The 18,154-nt window shown below is 46.1% G+C and overlaps 1 protein-coding gene across 2 annotated transcripts in view; it reads right to left on the reverse strand.

Annotated features, from left to right (window-relative positions):
* Window positions 1–2,753: 2,753 nt before the first annotated feature.
* The window catches only part of prkd1 (protein kinase D1), a 23,104-nt gene continuing 7,703 nt past the window's right edge, over window positions 2,754–18,154 (reverse strand). The window contains exons 3-21 of one of the 2 annotated variants that reach the window (XM_029138811.3): window positions 14,500–14,631; window positions 14,249–14,418; window positions 14,052–14,075; window positions 13,753–13,960; window positions 13,497–13,574; window positions 13,222–13,390; window positions 13,018–13,141; window positions 12,799–12,876; window positions 12,549–12,719; window positions 12,365–12,476; window positions 11,781–11,833; window positions 10,257–10,329; window positions 10,064–10,170; window positions 9,500–9,661; window positions 9,316–9,414; window positions 8,684–8,844; window positions 8,490–8,596; window positions 7,045–7,130; window positions 2,754–6,974 (exon numbers count right to left, since the gene is read on the reverse strand). In XM_029138811.3, coding sequence (XP_028994644.2) covers window positions 6,753–6,974; window positions 7,045–7,130; window positions 8,490–8,596; window positions 8,684–8,844; window positions 9,316–9,414; window positions 9,500–9,661; window positions 10,064–10,170; window positions 10,257–10,329; window positions 11,781–11,833; window positions 12,365–12,476; window positions 12,549–12,719; window positions 12,799–12,876; window positions 13,018–13,141; window positions 13,222–13,390; window positions 13,497–13,574; window positions 13,753–13,960; window positions 14,052–14,075; window positions 14,249–14,418; window positions 14,500–14,631 — 2,336 coding nt within the window. In that variant the 3' untranslated portion in view covers window positions 2,754–6,752. Of the gene's footprint in view, window positions 6,975–7,044; window positions 7,131–8,489; window positions 8,597–8,683; window positions 8,845–9,315; window positions 9,415–9,499; window positions 9,662–10,063; window positions 10,171–10,256; window positions 10,330–11,780; window positions 11,834–12,364; window positions 12,477–12,548; window positions 12,720–12,798; window positions 12,877–13,017; window positions 13,142–13,221; window positions 13,391–13,496; window positions 13,575–13,752; window positions 13,964–14,051; window positions 14,076–14,248; window positions 14,419–14,499; window positions 14,632–18,154 lie in introns of both variants that reach the window. The other variant, XM_029138809.3, reaches the window with a different exon arrangement.

Genomic DNA, 18,154 nt, shown 5'->3' on the forward strand with positions numbered 1-18,154 from the left:
CTCGCGGCGCCTTAGCGCAGAGCACGACATGTAAAAATAGAAGACAGGTAGAGACACAATAGAAGCTGCAGCAGCTGCTGCAGATCAACACGGATCCGTGTGAAAACGCAATAATTAAAGAAAAGTGAAATAAAAACTAGAATCGCTGGCATTAAACGAATCAGCGCTCGCAGGTTCATAAACACATTACAAGATATAATCTGGATTAATCACAGCAAATATCACAGCAGGAAACAAAAGAAAACATTAGCTCAGAATAAAACCACATGAATAGAAACAGAACAACAGAGACGAGGCTGGTGGTAAAGACCGACACCGATCTGTCTGGGTGAAATCTGTTGATTATAAAAAAAATTCACATTTAAAAATAAAAACACTCAAATTATTAACAAATTAATTTACTGTAACTGAAATTTTGTAAATGAGTCTTACCTGCAGCAGTGTTACAACAACACCAATAATAATAATAATAATAATAATAATAATAATAATAATAATAATAATAATAATAATAATAATAATCAACTAAATGTAATTACTATTATTAATTATATTATTATATATATGTATGTATTTAATTTGCTCATAACAATTACAGAAATGTAATAAAACAACAAAAGTTGAATTATATCCTCAGGTTAAACAAGAAATAAATAAATAAATTAATTAATTAATAAACTAAAAGCATTTACATTCATTTGTCATATTATTTTTTATATTTGTTTAAATTCCCTTGATATTTTATTGTTTTTTTAGTGTAATTTATTTTGTTTCTTACATTAATTATACCTCAATCATACAATTTCCTTTTTCAGAAAATAATATATGTTCATCTAAACTGTGTGTAAATATATGATTTCATAACAAACTCTATAGATTTAATGCGCTTTGTCTAATGTGTGTGACGTGTAACGTCTAAATTCCCTGCGGCTACAAGCTGTAGAATAATTGATGAGCTGTTATATATTTATTTCCTTTATGGCCTCAGCGGGCGGAGGCTTAACGAGAGTCTCGACACAAAGACCGTCAGATTTTTTTCTTTTTTCCTTTTGCTGCAGGAAACTGAAGAAACAAACCTATCGATCCGGATGAAAATAAAATTTTAAAATATAGAAAGTAAAAGTAAATAAAACCTGAACATTTGCTGTAACGTAATTAATTAATAATAACTTTTGCTGGTAATTATATTTTAAATAAAATACAGAGAAATGCTTTATCTATCGTTTAGGTGTCAAAGGAGATAAGAAAATTATAAATCATTGATTTAGCTAGAAATGTCTAAAAAGAAGTCAGCTGTCATTTATTAAATTATTAATAGATGTGTTGTTGTTACTGCATATTTTTTCGTTTATATTTTGTCCAATTGTTAATTGTAGAATAGTATATTTGTTGTAGTATAATGAGACACAATTCGTTTTATGCAGTGTATTTGATATTAAAAACCAAACCAAATGAACCTTGTGAATTCTAGGTTTTATTATTACCGCTACTACTGCTACCAAAAATAAACAGTTTGTTAGTAATTGTTATATGTATTATTACCTAGTTACAGCTGGTCAATAAAAATATTTTAAATAATACAAAAATAAACATGTACATAATATAGTGTTACATTAGTTATCTCTTTCTTAATAATTAAGAAAAGCCAAATAATAATAATAATAATAATAATAATAATAATAATAATAATAATAATAATAATAATAATAATAATAATAATAATAATGATAAAATCGAATCAGACATGAAATCGATGGTGAGATTTTGTGGTATGGGCCGCAAAGTGAAGCGCTGCCGTCACGTTGTTACCGCTGACACTGTGGAGACACTGGATGAAGACAAAGACCACTCGGTTGCTGCAGCTGCTTTGATTCAAAATCTCGTATACGCACGTGACAGGTTTCACAGTGTGTTTGTGTGTGTGTATGTATGTAACAAACTGTGGGCTGTTGTCTTTTGCACTTTTCTCATAATTCCTGCTCCCGCTTCACACTTTGATCATTTGCTCTGCTGCTGCTTCACTTTGTGGATGTGCAGCTGAAAACCTCCTGGTTTCAGGCTCCGAGCTGCAGCATCGACAAAATGTGATCAGTCTGTCAAAGAATTCAGCTCGTGTCTCCGTATCTCCCTCTCTCCTCTCTCCCCCATCTCCCTCTCGCTCCTTCCTCCCTCCCTCTCTCTCTGTTTTTTAATTGGCATACAGGGAGGCTTGTTTGTTTTTGTTGTCTGCTGTTTCTTAAATGTGTGTGTTCGTGTTCATGTGGCCCCCGGTGTCCCAACAAGCACCGCGGTAGGTGTTGGGAGGCGTTTTCAGCAGCAACAAACACACACTGCAGTAACACAGTCAACTATGACTAGACACACACTCACGCACACGCACACGCACAGAACTCAAAGACAAAAACAGTTAAAAACATAAAACAGACACACATTGTCGGCACACACACACACACACACACACACACACACACACACACACACACACACAGCAATAGAAGAAAAAGACACACTCCATTGAACAGTCGCCTCGCATGTAGCGCCATCTGGTGGCGGCCCCGACACACACACACACACACACACACACACACACACACACACACACACACACACACACACACACACACACACACACACACACACACACACACACACACATCATCAAGTTTTTTGTGGACATTCGTCTTCGCTAGCAGGTAAATTGATGATGAACGTCATCCTACAATGAGTACAGTGGGAGACACACAACAAACGTCTTTCAGGTAAAATAGATTTATTTAAACAGAAACATATGTAAAGCTCCAGCAGAACAAATACTGAGAGAGCACTTCAGGCGGCTTCAGACATCAGACGGGTCAGAGCTGATGAGCACATGAACAGAATGGTTCTGAAGAGGCCTGTTGGACGGCAGCCTCAGCGAGGGACAGCGGGAGCAGGAGGACGGCCGCTCCAGACACGGCGTGAAGCGGCTGAGCAGACAGGAAGTGGCCGCTCCCACAAGACATCCACATGACCCTTGTTGACAGTATTTGGTCGTTTGTACCACGGTTCGACATATTAGAACTGATTCCACAAGCAGCAGTTCACAGCACAACTGTTCATCAGACAACACACAACTGTCTGCAGCTGGAAGGACGCGGTGAACAGACCCAACAGCAGCAGTCCAGCAAAATCAAAGTATGCAAAGTATGAGGACGTGGAGCTCAACATCAGGGTCCAGCGCCCCCCAAAGCCTCGTGGGTAAAGGATTCAAAGGGTTCAGGCCTAAATGGCTTTTGGTTGACAGCAGGAGGAGACTCATGAACTGACCTTGGTTTGCAGTGATGTCGTGGATTTAACAGAAGAAGGTCCAACGTCCTGCACATCTTCATGGGCAGATGAGCTGATGTACAAACCTCCAGCATGTTATATTGCATGACAGCTTTTTTTCACACGCTTATGAGTTGTTCACCTCCACACAAAAAGCAAGGAGGCTCCGAGAAGACGCGGCTTAAGAGAAACAGCCCTTAGTTCATCAACAACACCAACACAAGCTGTTCCCTTTGTCTCTATGGGAAGAGGTTCAGCTTTGCTTATCGGTAAACAGACTCGTCGACGCGGCCGACAGGAGGCCTCCTCAGCCATTAGCGTCCACTGAGCCGCTCACAGGCCAGGAAACTGTAAACTTTACTAATTAATTAGCAGCCATCACTGTGTGCTCAGGCGGGAGAAGAGTGTACACTGACATTTCTCTCGCTGAAGTAGCAATTAAGTTGGGAAAAGGTCTAAAGTCGGGTTCTGTGGTCTCAGTATGGAAATTAAAAAGCCCATTAAAAGCTAGAAACACAGCGAAGCAGAGGTAATTATTCAACATAAGCTTCATGTCGCTCTGCTCCCAAAACTGTTTTTACACATGAACAACAAATGTTATGTTTTCAAAGCAACATCAGAAAAGTGACCCGGGCAACAGTTAGACTGGAAACGAATCAGCTGAAGGAAGAACCACATAAACAACAACTACAACCTAGTCTTCAGTCTGGGAAGAGTTTGGTAACAACCTGTGGGTACGTTCTCTGGTTCTAGAGCTAGCGAATGTCTGCGGGTCAGGAAATGTAGCTAAATAAAATGGGAACTAGGAGCATTCAGGGTTCTGCTCTGTTTAACAACCCACAAAGACATGGAAGGGCTCATCATTCATGACAGCTTCCACTTGAGTCAGACTTTACTAAACTGCCAAACACTACATTAATACAAGAGCAGAACTATGTAGAGCTGTTCTAACATGGAGCCGTTCTAACATATGTAGAGCTTTACTAATGTAGAGTATGTAGAGCTGTCCTAACATTTGTAGAGCTGTACTAATGTATGTAGAGCTGTTCTAATATAGGTAGAGCTGTTCTAACCTAGATCTGTTCTAACATATGTAGAGCTTTACTAACGTATGTAGAGCCCTTGTAACGTATGTAGAGCCGTTCTAACGTATGTAGAGCTGTTCTAACATAGAGCCGTTCTAACGTATGTAGAGCTGTACTAACGTATGTAGAGCCGTTCCAACGTATGTAGAGCCTTTGTAACGAATGTAGAGCTGTTCTAACATAGAGCTGTTCTAACATATGTAGAACTGTACTAACATTTGTAGAGCTGTTCTAACATATGTAGAGCTGTTCTAACATATGTAGAGCCGTTCTAGCGTATATAGAGCTGTTTTAACACATGTAGAGCTGTTCTAACATAGAGCCGTTCTAACGTATGTAGAGCCGTTCCAACGTATGTAGAGCCTTTGTAACGAATGTAGAGCTGTTCTAACGTATGTAGAGCCGTACTAACATATGTAGAGCTGTACTAACATATGTAAAGCCGTTCTAACGTATATAGAGCCGCTCTAACATATGTAGAGCTGTTCTAACCTAGATCTGTTCTAACATATGTAGAGCTTTACTAACGTATGTAGAGCCCTTCTAACGTATGTAGAGCCGTTCTAACGTATGTAGAGCCCTTGTAACGTATGTAGAGCCGTTCTAACGTATGTAGAGCTGTTCTAACATAGAGCCGTTCTAACGTATGTAGAGCCGTTCCAACGTATGTAGAGCCTTTGTAACGAATGTAGAGCTGTTCTAACATAGAGCCGTACTAACGTATGTAGAGCTGTACTAACTAATGTATAGCCGTTCTAACATATGTAGAGCTGTTCTAACATATGTAAAGCTGTACTAACGAATGTATAGCCGTTCTAACGTATGTAGAGCTGTTCTAACATATGTAGAGCTGTACTAACATATGTAGAGCTGTACTACCATATGTAGAGCTGTTCTGACATATGTAGAGCCGTTCTAACGTATATAGAGCCGTTTTAACACATGTAGAGCTGTTCTAACATAGAGCTGTTCTAACGTATGTAGAGCTGTACTAACATATGTAGAGCCGTTCTAACATATGTAGAGCTGTTCTAACATAGAACTGTTCTAACATATGTAGAGCTGTACTAACATATGTAGAGCTGTTCTAACATATGTAGAGCTGTTCTAACATATGTAGAGCCGTTCTAACGTATATAGAGCCGTTTTAACACATGTAGAGCTGTTCTAACATAGAGCTATTCTAACGTATGTAGAGCCGTACTAACGTATGTAGAGCTGTACTAACATATGTAGAGCCGTTCTAACGTATATAGATCCGCTCTAACATATGTAGAGCTGTTCTAACATAGAGCTGTTCTAACATATGTAGAGCTGTACTAACATATGTAGAGCTGTTCTAACATATGTAGAGCTGTTCTAACATATGTAGAGCCGTTTTAACACATGTAGAGCTGTTCTAACATAGAGCTGTTCTAATGTATGTAGAGCTGTACTAACATATGTAGAGCCGTTCTAACGTATATAGATCCGCTCTAACATATGTAGACCTGTTCTAACATAGAGCTGTTCTAATGTATGTAGAGCTGTACTAACATATGTAGAGCCGTTCTAACGTATATAGAGCCGCTCTAACATATGTAGAGCTGTTCTAAAATAGAGTTGTTCTAACGTATGTAGAGCCGTTCTGACGTAGGTAGAGCCGCTCTAGTCTAACACTAAAACAGGCTCCAAACGTTTCATCAGTACTGAAGAAGTTAAGACGGTATAACCAGAGTAAAGCTGCAGGTTCTGATCGAGTTCCTGTGTTCGAGGCCTTGAGGTTTCTGTTAAACGCACATGAAGGCAGCAGGTGAACAGAACTATGCAAAACAGTGGGAAGTCAAGACAGTAAAGTTCTGCTGCTCAACAGTTTGGCGATTCACCTAGAATCATTTCACTGTTTGTATGATTCTGATGAAGAATTGAAACGTTTATTTACATTAGGTCCAGATGAAACGGAGCCGTTGTAAATGAGAAGGAAGCCGACCCATTAGTGTAAGCATCAGTCATGTGGCACAAACTGGGAGGTTTGTTTTTTTTCCACCTTTGGAGGTCAAACAACAATGTTTAAAGAAGCAAGAAAAAAACAAAAAACAACAACAGCTTTTTCATTTTGACTCAGCATTTTGCTCTGACATGTAGACATGATCATATAGAAACACAGAAACAAGATGCGTATTTGTTGTTTTGGGGCTCGTGTTCTCTTGGCGTCAAATATGAATCCATCATTTACTACTGTACATATGTGAGTTAATTCACCCATGAGCAGTTACGTTTAAAATCTACTTCTAGGAACTATGAGGTGGTGAAGCTTCCTGTTGACGCTGAAGCTGAAGGGAGATGGTGCTTTTGTTGTTGCTGTGGAGCAGGAGCTCAGTCTCACAGCTCGCTCACCCTCTCGCTCAGCGTCTCCAGCTCCTGCTCCTGGTAGCGCTCCATGCTCTGGCCCAGGTCGCGGGGCCCGTTGCCCGGGTGCGGTGGGTAGTCCAGGCCGCTGAGCTGAGCGTGGTGGTGCCAGCGCAGGTCGTCGCTCTCGTGGGTGATGTAGCGCTCGTTCATGCGGGACTCCAGGCTCCGCAGGTCCAGCCACATCTGGTAGTCCTGGGCAGGAGACACAGAGTGAGCAGGCGGCTGCACAGGCCTCCTGGGAGACACTCGGACGCTGCCTCACCTGCAGCCAGGGGTGACTCAGGGTCTTGTCCACACTGTACCGCTTCCTCATGTTGACTTGCAGAAGGTTGTTAATTAAGTCAATTGCTGTGGGCAAAAAGACAAACAAGCACATGAGAATGGAATGAGCGGGAAACAGCAGAGGTAAAGAGAAGGTCGGGCGTCCGGGGGAGGGAGGGGCAGCAGGATGCAGGGCTGACCCCTCCTGTGGTGAAGGGCCAGTCGGGCTAATGAGCAAAGCTAACATGATGTTAACATTTCTTCAGGGGTCAGCGGTCTGAACAGCTCTGGGACCCGAGGGCCCCGCGGGTCTATAGGGCCCCGGTCCTTTCATTGTGCACATGAATGGAGCAGCCCTCAAACAGACAGGCCCCTCCTCAAGCCGTGCGCTCCCGTCTCCACGAGTCACGTGACGACGCACAGCTCCGAGTCCAGCCCAGTCTCACACAGTGTGTGAGTGAGAGTGAGTGGTGTTTACAAGGTTTTAAATGAAGAACAGTAGATTCTCGTGCAGCTGCAATGTTCACTTAGACATAATGAACCATGAGCTGTGCTACCGCTTCAGTTTGGCTCCAATTTTCAGCTCATTTCACTGCTTATTAAATGTTAAGTGCTCTATGGAAGCACGTTCAGGAGCCGTGATCTCAGAGCTGAAGCTTCCAGTGAAGCTCTTTTGTTCCTGTGAAGTAATAAGACAACAAGCTGAAGGAGGACCTATAGTCATGTTAACAGTTGCCATGGTTGCAGGTGAGTGACTGATTCAAATGTTGCCTTCACTGACACTTTGACTAAAATGAACACATGATTGTCATGATGACACCTGCCCACAGCTACACTCACCATGCAGGTTGTGGTGGTCCTACATATTAAAGCGTCTTCACTGTGAATGTGGACTCTACACAAATCGAGTCTCCTTCGATCGATAAGATTTGCTGACGCAGGTTTTCTGCCAGTCATTTCATCCTCCTGTGGTTTGACAGGAGTGACTCACGTTTAGTCGGAAACGCCGCCGGAGTGGCTCTGGCAGCGTGGGGGGAGGGAGGGAGGTGAAGGGCTCTTCAGGGAAGCAGCCGAGCAGCGAGCGAGTGAGTCAGGCCGCTCTAAATATGCCTCGTAGTTCACAGGACAAGTCCAGCCAACACACACAGGCAGACACATTTAGAGACAATGACGACAACATGAGTCACAGCAGCAGAGAAAGGCTCAATCCTCAGCATGTCGGAGGAAACAACCGTCACCTCTGCCCAACACACACAAAGCGTGGCTCAAAGGTTCGTGGTGGAGGATGGCTCGGACTGAAAGAAGAGAAACTGTAAAACGTCTTCAGGTTCCTGCATCATTAAAGAGGAGGTAGTGTGGAAGGCAGCATGTATGTGATGGTGGTTATGGAAACAGAAAGTTGGACCTGGTCAAGGAGAGTCCTCATCTGCGACGCACTGCACCCACCTTCCTGGGAGACCTTCTTCCAGGGATGAGGGGGGTACATGAAGGCAGCGTTCTGGATCTGATCGTTAATATCTTCATCTTCATTGAACGGAAACGTCCCGCTGAGGCTGCAGAGACAGGTGGAACACGTCACATCCTGCAGCTACGGCCCATCGAGCATCCCCTGGTTTCCCATCATGCTCCTCTGCTCTCACCTAACGTAGATGATGACTCCCACCGACCACATGTCCAGAGAGCGGTTGTAGCCTTTGTTCCTCAGCACCTCGGGGGCCAGATACGCCGGCGTTCCGACCACCGAGCGCCGGAACGACTTCTCCCCAATGATGCGAGCGAAGCCAAAGTCGCAGAGCTTCACCTGCAGAGAGACCAGAGGGTTGTAACGGAGCAGAGCCTCGTCTGCCAGCTCAGCACAACTACAAGCAGAACTCCTCAGAAGACCTCAGGGCTCATTCCATCCCAGCAGCTCAGCGCTAACACTGCTTTCAGCGTTCTGGCCTCCAAACGTTCCTCATTTCATCCCTCTCGCTCAGCAAACGCACTGGGACAAAACCATTACAAAACATTCTTTGCTGTTCTGATACTGGGAGGTCATGAATACACAGAAACCAGGAGAAAACACAAACACGCCGGATTAGTGTCAGTGTGACTATTAGCAGCTTTCTGCAATTTTCTGTCTCCCCTCCAGAAATAGTTGTTTGTGTCAGACGGACTAACTGTTAACTCTAATGATGCATCAGGCCGCCTGCTCTAACACGCTTCACTTACTGCTGGAACTGCTGCTCTCAAACCAGGACACACATCATTACTAATGATCTGGTGCCTCTACCTGTGGGAAGGAGTCAGCGGACGCCAGCAGCACGTTTTCAGGTTTCAGATCACAGTGGACGATGTTCTTGAAGTGAAGATGGCGTAAAGCGACCAGGATCTGAGGATCCAAAGCAGAGTGAGCAGGAGAAAGCAGGAGAAAGCAGGAGGCGCTGCTCCAGCGCTCTGCACAGGCGCAACCTCACCTGTGTCACCAGGAACTTGGTGATCCTCTCCGGCAGTCGTCCTTTCTCACTGGACAGGATCATCTCCAGCATGTCTCCATGGAGCTTCTCCATGACGACGAACACCCGGTCCGGGGTCTCAAACATGCAGTCCAGGTTGACTATGCCCGGGTGGTGCAGACTCTGGAACGACAGGGAGGTCTGCTTGTTTACTGCCTCACCTGTGTCACCTGCTAATGATGACTCAGGGAGCTCCTGCCGATGTGTGGAAGCAGCTGACAGGTTGTGGTCTACATGTTTTATTTTGGCTTGAGCTTGTTGCTGTTTAACTCAGAAGTTCTGGGTAAAATCTAAAGCTCCGTAACTCTTCCATTAGAACACAGCAGACACGCAAGTGAGCAGGTGTGTGTTGCAGCAGAAGCATCTGCAGGTTGAGCAGCGCTGGAATATTACAGGATGTCACACCCCCACAGTGTTGCCACGGTAATGAAGTCAGTCACGACAGGACGTCTCACTCACTGCCAACAGGCTCTGAGCAGCACCGCATGTGTGTGTGTGTGTGTGTGTGTGTGTGTGTGTGTGTACCTGCAGGATGGCCACTTCGTTGCGCAGCTGACTCTCCTGTTTGGTGGGGAAGCGAAGTTTGTCTATGATCTTGATGGCGACGTCGCGTCCAGACTTCCTGTGTTTACCTAAGAACAACAGGAAGAAGTTCGATTGACGGCCAGCAGCTACACCTCCATCACATCCTGGATGTCTGCTAAATGTGTGGCTCTACCTCCGTAAACGATGCCAAACTGTCCGGAGCCTAGAACTTCGTCTGGGAAGATCTGATACACGGAGTTGATATCCTGAAGAACAACAACACAGTTCACGACAAGTCTGACTCAGCAAAGAGTCCAATTACTGACATAGCTGTGATCAGGAAAGGAGGGTCTGCGGACCCAGAAGTGCCTGTTCTGAACAGTCCGGTCCAGATGAACCACACCAAGTCCTCAGCAGCACAGCAGTAATTTATTATTACAATATGTATTAAGTAAAAACACCCTGGTTGATTCCGAAGCCACATTCAGCATTTAGAGGAAGGAATATTGATGAATGGGAGCTGAAATCAGAATCAGAAGCTTTACCTCAGGAACCAGGAGCAAAACACTTCCACATTCAAACTACCTCCAGGTTTTTAAAGAACAATCAGACAAAGTCACAGCCTTTTCAAGCTTTTCAACTTCTGAACCTTTGAGAATCGGGTCCGATTCTGAAATCTGCTACAGCTGCAGTAGAAGAAGTAAAGACAGGTTGACAGAAAGTGGGTCCAACAAGAAAAGTGAATTGGATCAATTCATCATCTGGCGGAGGAGCTTTCAAAAAGGCTTTTGCGAAGGACGGCCTACTGTGCACCTCCCTGAGTGGAACTACAGCGCGTCAGGGATCTGCCACAGCCTTGACACGAAAACTACAAAATATTTTCTCCTTCATTTGTCTGCAATCACGTCTCCCTGTTCTCCCCCGTTAGCTGACAGCCTAATATCACACCTCAAGCAAAGAGGACAGAAATACAATATTATAGCCCTCCTCCCCTTCCCTGAGCGCGCTGCCTAATTACCATCCGTCGCCATGGAAACCCGAGCTGAGTGAGTAATCACAGTAATCTCCATTTGAGGTGCGTGAAGATGTGCTCACCTTGGAGACGGCGAGGTGCACGTCTGCATGGAAATGGGACTGGATGTTCGGAGCGCTTCCCATTTACATGAGGAGAGTTTGCAGACATTTGAGCCGCATGTAAATCTTTATGATGTAAATGTACACAGTGCTTGAAACGCGGCGAGCTGGGACATAATTAGAGGACGCGTCCTCGTCGAATGAGAACGTGTCCTCTAATTATTGCAAATGAATGTAAATGAAGAAGTGCAAGCCCCGAGGAGCCGATGGAGGGGAAGTTTGGGAGAACCCACCTCACTCTGTATTCAGCTCAGACGCAGCCGACCGTGGTTGGTTTCAGCTCCCTGCAGGTGCCGGTGCCGTAAAACATCCTGATCCAACTAATGTTTATTTATGCTACAAGGCGTCTGAAGGAAACTAATATCAGCCCATGTATCATTATCTGTAGCAGTGAAGCAACACGAGCCGCCCACCCACACACCCATTCACCAGCCAGACCTTGGCAACCTCGCTTCCACTGTGGCCTCAGCTAAACAAACCAGTGAGCACATCTAGCTGCAGCTCTGATACATGAGGTTGCTGGCGGCTTCAGTCCCGTACGACTTTTCACCAGCATTACACCTGCGCTTTCTTGTTTTCTTACCACGTTCTCCTGGATCTGGCAGTTGGAGACAGAAATACTGATGGAAACTTCCTCTGTTGATAAGAGACAAACAAAACCAGAGTTTAAAAGAGAGGAAAGTGTCCAGAGTGGATCCTGATGAATCATCACTGTGTCATCACTTTTAGTCCAGATGATTCACATTGGACTTGGATTTGGATTTGGCTCACACTTTGGTTCATTGTAGCTTTGTTGAAGTGCGTTAACCTATTAATGTGTGTAGCAGTAATACGTGTTGTACATGTGAAGCCTTCTGGCAGCTGAGACGAGTGTATTTTCTCCACAGGTGAACACACAGTCAGAGCAGCTACTGAAACCACAGTCGAGTGTTAGTCACGATGGCTTTGACGTCAGTGAAGGTCTGAAATATCTCCGATGGCTTCTGTGTGGGCGTCGATGGCGCAGAGGGGATGTGAGAGTCTGCAGGAGAATTCAGCAGCAACAGGAGCGTTGATACCTGCGCTGGACTCCATCACAGGCAGGAAGGAGCTGGAGCCACAGCTGCCGTTCTGCACACGCACCTGAACGCGCTCACGCACAACAAGCGCGGCCACATTTGCTCTTACTGTGTCCGCTGCGGTGGAAGCTGTGGGACACTCCCGTGGAAACGGCCGGCATCAGCGCGTGCTGGATGGCCATCTCCCACATCCGAGCCACATCCTGGCCCACGCCGCTGATCTGAGGTCAGACAGAACAAACACGTGAGCGCAGGGCTGCAGGACCGTGACCGTGCGGCGCCGCTGATCCGACCAGGATGCTGCTGCTGCTCAGCGCCGACGACTCGGCTCGCTGCAGGTTCTCTCCTACGTAGTAAACCAGCGAGAGCGTGGCGATCTCAAAGCAGTGAGGGTTGGCTCCGTCAGGGAGCAAAGAGAACGTCTGGGCTGGTTCCAGAGACAAGACCTCCGACAGAGGGATCTCCTGCAGACACAGGGGGAGGAGGTTCTGTTTCCTGCAGTTTTCGCTGCAGTTTACAGTCAGACACAACACAACAACTCACCTTGTAGTATTTACTTCCTGTGTCGGTCTGAAACAGTGTGATGCATTTACTGTCCAGCCGCCAGTAGTGTCTTTTCCTCTGAAACACAGATCAGGAAACCAAAGAACTGTTGCTCTAAGCTGAAATATGCTGAGTGTCCACTTTATTAGGTACGCCTGTAGGGCCTAATGCAGCAGCTCTGTTGACGATGGTTCTGAGTACAGACATGCAAACAGGTACCAGGGTGTCCTTGTTGGTGTAGTGGACCATCCAGCCCTCCTTCATCACGTTGCTGCTCTTCCTCTTGGCATGTTTCACAGACTGCACCACTCGCATAAGTGGGATGTTGTTACTGGTGGTTGGGCTGCAGGAGGAGGATCAGTGCAGAGGCTCAGCTCTGTGTTCACCTCTTTAAAGGACACAGATGCACATGTCTTTCTCTACCTGATGGCTCGGTTGGACTCGTCCAGGTCGGGGTCGTGCAGGTCACAGAAGTCGCTGGGCCCTGCGTCGTCCATGTCGTCCATCAGCCCGCCGCCTCTGTCGATGTCATGGTCGTCAAGGCAACCCTCCACCATGACCACGTCTGACTCCGCCCCCGGGCTCAGGAGCTCTACAGCACAAGAGAAAAAAGGATGGCGGCTGGATCTGTTTTAGGCCGTCAGCGCGTTGGGTTCATATTTGTGAGTCACGGGTGAAAGTAACGTGTGTAAACCTGCCTCCATTTTTAGAAACTTCTCCCAGGCAGTTGTTGGGGACTTTAGGAGCACATCGTTTGTGACAGTTAAATTTACAATCTGATAAAGAGAGAAACAAGAAAATGAGATTCAGTTTTCTCCACATTCTGCCACCACAGCCTAAAACAAATCACAGATCAGTCTGAGCTGCTCACAGTTTTAAAAGACAAGCAACTTTGCTGTCTCTGTCTTTTAGGACTTCCTAACATCTACTGAACCTCATGGTTCCGTTCCCCACCTTTACACTGAAGGCCTTGTCTGAAGAGGCCTTTCAGCAGCTTCTTGCAGTGCTGGCAAACAGTGGGTCGGGTGTACGAGTGGATCAGGAAGGTGTGAGGAACTTTGACCTTTGACAACAAGATCTTGTCCAGTTCTATGGGGCGGCCGACGTATGACTGGGAGCTGGACCGACGCTCTCGGCCGGGAAAGTATTCCAGCTGGTTCTTCTGCTGGGAGCAGACGGAGTCCGGTCAGTGTGAGGGCAGAAGGGACAAATATCTGCAGTTTACTGAAGCTGGAGGAGAACCTGACACCTACCTCCATGCTAGGACTGACCGGAGACTGGAAGGGGAGGAAACAAAGATGTGTGAAATCTTGTCATTACACCTATTTACCTCCAAGTCCAACAGGGGTTCGGTGCCACATTTACACAAGACTCTCTCTCTACAAATTAAAAATAATCATTTATGTAAACACTGTAGCCGACGGACCATCAAAGCTCCCAGTCCACTCACCAGTAAAGCATCGTCGGTGTAGTGTGGAGGCGAGGGCTCGGCCGACAGAGGCCGCCCTAAGTTGACCAGACCCCCAGTCAAGGACACGTTGGACGGACGCCGCCTCCTGACGCCGCTGCAGTTATTGGGAATTTTAAAGGCACATCGCTTGTGGTAGTTCAGACCACACCCTGGACAGAGTGACAGGACAACAGCTCATTCCTTCCTCTGAAGCGAACCAGACAAACAGTACATGTCAATGTGTCCCACACCTTCGCATTTGAGTCCCTGTCGTACGAGTCCCCACAGCATCTCCCCACAGTGGTCACAGAAGGCGGGAGCTCGGTACGAGTGCACGAACAGACAGTGGGGACGGATCTGGAAATCCTCCACTGTGGCTGAAGCTGCAGGAAAAAAAACAGCTGGACTCTGACTCTGGACCCCAGCTCTTATTGGTGAAAACGAGGACTGTGGTGTCAGTTACTTTACTTTTCTTTGCAATCTGGACTGCTTCTAAGGTATATGATCCATGTAAGGACCAAATGTTTTCCCTTTGCTGAGACATTAAATGCAATGAGTTGATTTCAAATAAAAGTGATAGTAACACAAGCTCCAGTAACACAAGCACGCAAACAGACGGTCGCAGAACTCGCTGCGTCTCTGAAGTCATCTTTAACTGAATCAAGCAGCTGCTGATCAGGGTGAGCGGGCGAGTGGCCAGAATGGCCAGCTGAGCCCACACATCCTCCAGCTGTTTTCACAAAAACCCAGTTGGGTACGAAGACTCCGGCTGAGGAATTCACCAACGGCCGCCTGTGTGAGGAGTTCCACCAGGAACCCTATCTGCACCACAGGCAGGAAATCTGTCGGCTGCAATACATCATCTTCAAAACAGACTGGCAGAAGAAGCACTGGGACTGTTGATAAGGAAGGAGCTTCTAGAGCTGAGCATCACTACATCAGCACAGAGCAGAACATCACCAGAGTTGTGTAACTAGTCAGAGATGGGGAGAGAGAAGGAAGATGTGATGTGATAAACACACGGGCACAGACAAAGAGTAATGAATGGCTTGTCAGAGGGTATTTTGTAAATGTTTGGGAGGTTCGAGAGGCTCTTAGCGGGCGCAGATGGACCCAGTGTTTGTCTGCTTGGCCGGCAGGCTTGGCAGAGCACCGTGGTAGTTAGGGATATGCTTTTCGCTCCCTTCCTCTATTTTTCTATCTCCCTCTCTCTCACCGCCTGATTCCTGGTACTCTCTCGCCCTTTGGTGGCTTTCACACACATACTTTACCACACACAGTCGCCCTGTGCCGTGGTCCTCCAGCAGAATACAGCTCTGATTAGACATTCTACTGCAGGAAATTACCTCCATTTATTCAAATTATTGTTTATGCCTTTTGTTTGGAGGACCAACATATGTTTGGAAGTCTGAACAAGCTCCCAAACGGTTATTATATGCTTCAGAAAATGACTTGTGTGCGTGTACGTGTGTGCGTGTGGGAGAGGGTCTCCTAGGTAGTCCTTGTCTGAATATAAACGCTGTGTTTGTGTGTGTGTTCTCTGTGCTGGAATTAGGAGTGTTAGGGAACGCTTGCTGCAAAACAAACACTGCAGGTGGAGGCTGTGTGTCGTACAGCTCACCGTGCTGCGCTAATAATTACGCTCTGCTTTAGCTGCTTATCCCAACAGCTCACCCTGAAAGACCAGGTGATCGCCTTGAATTACTCCTCCCTGCTCCTCTTTGCTCATCTCTGCTCCTTTATGTTCCACTCTACTCCTCCCTGCTCCTCTCTGCTCCTCCTTGTTCCACTCTGCTGCAGTCTACCACTCCCTTTATACCACATTTCTAATATGTAAATATAAGAGCCACTTCAACACCTGTAACAAATAGCAAGAACTAGTTGCAGAATAAGAATTGTACATGACGCCGCTGTGTCTCAGGGTCCAGGTTCCTTTAAACCCATCCATCCATCCATCTTCTTAACCGCTTACTCCCTAGTGCGGGGTCACGGGTGGTGCTGGAGCCTATCCCAGCTGGCTACGGGCGAGAGGCAGGGTACACCCTGGATGGGTCGCCAGTCCATCACAGGGCAACACATAGACAAACAACCATTCACTCACACACTCACACCTACGGGCAATGGAGAGAAGCCAATCAACCTAATGCACGTCTTTGGACTGTGGGAGGAAGCCGGAGAACCCGGAGAGAACCCACGCAGACACGGGGAGAACGTGCAAACTCCACACAGAAAGGCACCAGGGCCGCCTCCGGGAATCGAACCCAGAACCTTCTTGCTGTGAGGCGACAGTGCTACCCACCGCACCACCGTGCCGCCCTTCCTTTAAACCGTATTATTTATACACCTACTCATGAGTTTAGCATGACAAATTTAATGAACGCAAGAAATTGGTACAGTAATAAAATCTCATCAGCCCCAGGGTTTATGGTGGATCGCAGACAACCGTAATCAGCGTGTACTGATTAAAACAATAGAGTTTGTTAAGCAGTTCTCTGGTAGAAATCACAGCCAATAAAACCTGTCTGGCTCAGTGTCTTGGGAATTACGGGGATGTTTTTTACAGGTCGCTTGTGACCAATCAGCTCACTTGGCTGGAGCTGCCTGTTACACCATACAAAGTTAATTTCCTGTTTGTTTCCTCCACACGTTGAGCTGTCGCTGGGACTGGCAGAGAGCTGTTAACAAAAGTGTTTTTAACCGAGTGTCAGCATCCTGACGATGGAGGGAGGGGAGGGAGGAACGGTAGAGGAGGAGGACGAGTCGCGTACAAAATGAAGGAAGCAGAATAAGAGGGTAAAAGGAAGCAACTGATGAAATGGAGCAGGAGAAAAGAGTAAAGTAAGGTGATGGAAGGTGTAGGAAGTAAACAGACAAGTAGCGAGAGATATTTAGGGAGGTGAGGAAATGGACAAAAATAAGTTCTAAGTTGTGGTTCTAGTTATATCCTTTAAACATGCTCTAGATATGCACAAATGTAAACTAAGTAAAATGCAAATGTATTCACTGAAAGAAACAAACTACATGCAAATATGCACACACACGCACGCACACACACACACACACACACACACACACACACACACACACACACACACACACACACACACACTCACTCAGGGTGTGGTGTCAGAGAGGCAGGAAATTGGGAAGCAGCTGTTGCGAGGCCGTTAGCGTCGCGTGGTGTGAACACCTGAGTCCTGAGCTGGACCACAGCCAGACAGACGAGTGTGACGCAGACACACAAACTGCACAAACTGAGACGCTGCATCATTATTACACACATCTGCAGACTTCATGGCTGCCAGAAAGGTTTACAGTCGAGATCTGAAGGTAATCTTCTCCCATCTGCTTTAAACCAATTAAGCAGTGAGTCTGTTACTAGGAGCTTTGTGTCCATGCTGCTGTTGTTGTGTTAGTTCCTGGGACTCATACTTTGTATTTAGATTTTATGTTGGCTTTTCTAACGTCATGTTGACCTTGCAGCAAGACAACCTCACAGAACCAGGACCAGGAAGTTCTTTGAAAATACGGACGGTCATTCTTACACGACGCATGTCCAAGCTGAGCATAGACAGCATGTGGCTTTAAGAGGAAGTAAACCCAAAAACCTCAGTGCTGTTTGATTCTTCTGTGCCTCCTAGTGGAAATAGCTAGAGCCTGTCACAATGGCACAATGGTGGAAGGACCCAAATGCACAGCGAGGCTGGAGTAAATGAGTATTTTAATAAGAACGTAGTCAGGCAGGCAATGGTCATACACAGGTTGGCAAAAACAAGATCCGACAAGGCGTGGTCGAAAAACAGGCAGAGGTCAAACACACTAGACTGGACTATCAGAGACTGGGCTAGAATCAGAACGGTATTACCAAACTGGGTCATGCACGGGAACTGGAGACTCAACAATGCT

The sequence above is a fragment of the Betta splendens genome, chromosome 22 (assembly GCF_900634795.4).
Source record: "Betta splendens chromosome 22, fBetSpl5.4, whole genome shotgun sequence".
Classification (NCBI taxonomy): Eukaryota; Metazoa; Chordata; class Actinopteri; order Anabantiformes; family Osphronemidae; genus Betta; species Betta splendens.